This window comes from Panthera uncia, chromosome E3 (genome assembly GCF_023721935.1).
Source record: "Panthera uncia isolate 11264 chromosome E3, Puncia_PCG_1.0, whole genome shotgun sequence".
In the NCBI taxonomy this organism is placed as follows: domain Eukaryota; kingdom Metazoa; phylum Chordata; class Mammalia; order Carnivora; family Felidae; genus Panthera; species Panthera uncia.
Window position 1 is genome coordinate 25,423,025 of NC_064815.1, and position 3,413 is coordinate 25,426,437.

General features: G+C 55.4%; 1 protein-coding gene across 1 annotated transcript in view; it reads left to right on the plus strand.

Annotated features, from left to right (window-relative positions):
* The window catches only part of ZP3 (zona pellucida glycoprotein 3), an 8,056-nt gene extending 7,026 nt beyond the window's left edge, over positions 1-1,030 (plus strand). Inside the window, exons 6-8 of the mRNA XM_049639237.1 lie at positions 103-194; positions 321-457; positions 778-1,030. Coding sequence (XP_049495194.1) covers positions 103-194; positions 321-457; positions 778-998 — 450 coding nt within the window. The 3' untranslated portion in view covers positions 999-1,030. The remainder of the gene's footprint in view (positions 1-102; positions 195-320; positions 458-777) is intronic.
* Positions 1,031-3,413: the final 2,383 nt, after the last annotated feature.

Genomic DNA, 3,413 nt, shown 5'->3' on the forward strand with positions numbered 1-3,413 from the left:
AAAAAAAAAAATTAAAAAAAAAAAAAAAAAAAGAGAATTGGCTTCCTGAAGTCATTGGTAGAGCCTAGACCTCCACCCTGTAACGGCTGCTCTTACTTCTAGATCTATATCACCTGCCATCTGAAAGTCACTCCAGCTAGCCGAGTCCCGGACCAGCTAAACAAAGCCTGTTCCTTCATCAAGTCTTCTAACAGGTGAGGCAACAGGTTAGACGTGGCTGGGGTAGAAAGCCTGCCCAGCTTCTCTGGTGTGTAGGTCATCAGCAAGCTGCTTCCTGCTGGCAACCTAGCCGTCCGATCTTTTCGTCTTCCTCTGCTCAGGTGGTTCCCAGTAGAAGGCCCTGCTGACATCTGTAACTGTTGTAACAAAGGTAGTTGTGGCCTTCCGGGCCGCTCCTTGAGGCTGTCCCACCTAGACAGACAGCGGCACAAGATGGCTTCCCGAAATCGCAGGCATGGTATGGCTTAGGACTGCTGCGGGGCTACGGCTCTCCCCTCAGTATAGGGTAACTGCCTTACTGCAGAGGGACATTCCTCCTCTGTCCCCCATTCAAGGCTGCTCACCTCTGGGGCAATGCTGTTCATGGCCTTCCTAACATAGAAGCCTTGGGGTTAATAGGGGGCTCTAACCCCCCATGCCAGTGTCAGCCGGGGGGTCCCGAGTAGGGCATAATGACAATTGTGGGGGGATAATACAGCTGTTAGAATAAAACCTAGTTCAGTCTACTGGAACAGAGCAAAACCCTTTATCTGACCCCAGGTGTCCTGTATCTTTCAGTGACTGAAGAAGCAGATATCACCGTGGGGCCTCTGATCTTCCTGGGAAAGGCTGCCGATCGTGGTGCGGAGGGGTCGACCTCACCTCACACCTCTGTGATGGTGGGCATAGGCCTGGCCACGGTGTTGTCCCTGACTCTGGCTACCATTGTCCTGGGTCTCGCCAGGAGGCATCACACTGCTTCCCGCCCTATGATCTGCCCTGTGTCTGCTTCCCAATAAAAGAAAAAAGCTTTTTGGGTATAGCACAGTGATGTCAGGTAGGGGTGAGCTGGAGGAGGGGGGCAACGGTACAACAGTGTCATGGGCTCAGAGGAGCCCAACCCAACAAGGACTGTTGTACTTCCAGTGTGGGGGTGATCTACCAGTGGAGAGGGTGGACTGATTTGTGAGGGCAAGCCTGCATTTTCCTGGCTTTGGGCAACGTGGCCTTCCTGGGGCAGGAGTTGGGGTGGGGGGTAGGGGCTCATCTTCCCTGGTGACAGTAATCTCATGCCTCCCAGGAGGCCAGGGTGTAAGCTGTTGGAAGCCAGGCCTCCTCCTGGGCTAGCAAAGGGTTTGTGTCTCTGGACCCCATGCATCTGAATTGGGGGTGGGGGCAGGGAGGAAAGGACTGAGTCTTCTAGGGGCAGCAGGCTAGAGGCCCAGAGGTCAGAGGTGACTAGGTCCAGGGCAGTGGTCTGGACAGTGGTCCCCTTGGGCCTGAAGCTGCTGTAAAGGAGAATGTCGTGGGGGGGGGGGGGGGGGGGGGGCGGGAGCTCTGGACAGGTCCCTGGCTTGGGGGTGGGCACCTCAGGAGGGCTGGGACTGCCTGAAGCTTCTTGTCACTGACAGGAGCTGTCTTGCTGCCTCTCTTGCTCCCAGGTAGAACTGCCCTCCTCTCCCAGGCCCTGGGAATGTCCAGGAGAGAATGTGGCCCCTTGTCTGAGAGCTGTGGCTCTTGGCTGGTTCCATTCCCCACCCCCCCACCCCCCCACCCCTCCGCCAGGCCTGGCTCATTTTCCTGAGTGAAAATCACCTTCACCGGGACTCCCTACCTTGCCAGTTACCTGCTGTGAGCCTGAGGGTCCTCGTGGGCAAAATGGAGCTGGTAACTGTTGGGCAGTCCTGTTGGACATAAATTGATTGGAAGCGAAAGGAGCTGTGTGTTTCTGCAGCCTGGGGCCTGGCTGGGGGCAGGGGCTCAAGTGTGTTGATAGAGGCATAGAGGCAGTTAGCCAAAGTCTTGGGATTCTGGGTCTGAGAACAGGAAGCCCCTTGACCTTGGCTCTTGCCCCTCTAAGTGTGGCCTGTGAACACTATTAGCATCACCTGGGGATTTGCAGAAAGGCCAAGTTTTGGGTCCCATGCCAGACTGAATCTGCATTTTAAAATCTCCAGGTGATTCAAGTGCACCAGGCCCGGGAGTTTGCATCCCGAAAGAATCCTGCTCCCCCCCCTCCCCCAGCAGGTCAGAGTGGGCTGTGTGAGGAAGTAAAAGGCTGGAGGTAAGAGGGGTGGGCCTCCTGGAGCTGGTGACCCTGGAGCAAATCCTTCAAGAGCGGGCAGGCCCTAGCTGGACAAAACGGGATGTGGGTGTGGAGGGAAGAGAGAAAGGGAGAACACTTCTCCCTGGCAGAAGGGAGGGCTTTGATGGTCTATGAGCCGTGGAGTAGAGAGGGAGGCCTCCTAGGGCCGCCAACAATGAAAAGGAGCCACTGCATGGAAGGTCGTGTCAGGAAGACCCATAGGGACAGAGACTGGCCTGGAGGCAGAGAAAGGACCAGCCCGGCTCCCCGCCACTGTTGCCTTGGCAGGCCACTTCATCTGTAACATGCACCGTGAGCGGAGTGGCATCCGGGCTCAGGCAGCAGGACTTGGGCCAGAGGGCCTGTGTCCCGTCCCACGCAGCTTGACTCCTCATGAGCATGTTTCCTCCTCCGCGGCATCGTCCCCTTTCAGGAGGTTTGAGTTCTCAACTTCAGCATTCCTGGGAGGGGTAATGTGTTACTTGGGGCCCAGTACAGGGGTTAAGAACAAGCTCCCCCCCCGCCCCCGCCCCCGCCAAAGTGTGCTGCTTTGCCTGTAGCTCACGATCACCTCTGTGCCCATCAAGACCCAACAGTTCAAGAGAAATTTTTGCCCCCTTAACTACCTAGAAGAATTGAAGTTGGGCGTCTTTCCCACAATGGGGTTCTTACCAGAGCTAAATCTTCTCTAAGTGATCCATCGGTGGGGGGGGGGGGGGGGGGGCGGCGCACACATTCACTCTTCCTGGTCTGTGAATCGCCTTCTGTGCCTTTGAAGCCCCAGGCTCTCATCCCTTTTGGTTCAGGAGGGCATATGTACTTCCTTTTAACTTTGGGAACCCCATATTTGTGAGAGATTCGCACAAGCAAAATTAAACTTGCTGTTCTCCTGTTAATGTGTTTCCTGTCAACTTTTAGCCTAACCAGCGTGAGTTTGCTCCTCGGAAAGCCAAGGAGATCATAGGGAATGGCTTCCAAAGCAGTGACTCCCCGAGAGATACGGCGAATGGGTCCCTTCTGTTTAGGGTTAGGATGGCTATTTAGACAGGGAGGCCTAGGTAGAGGTGGGTGTGATGCATGTGCCTTAAGGAAACACGCCTGTAGAGACCTTGTATGTTATGTAAATGAG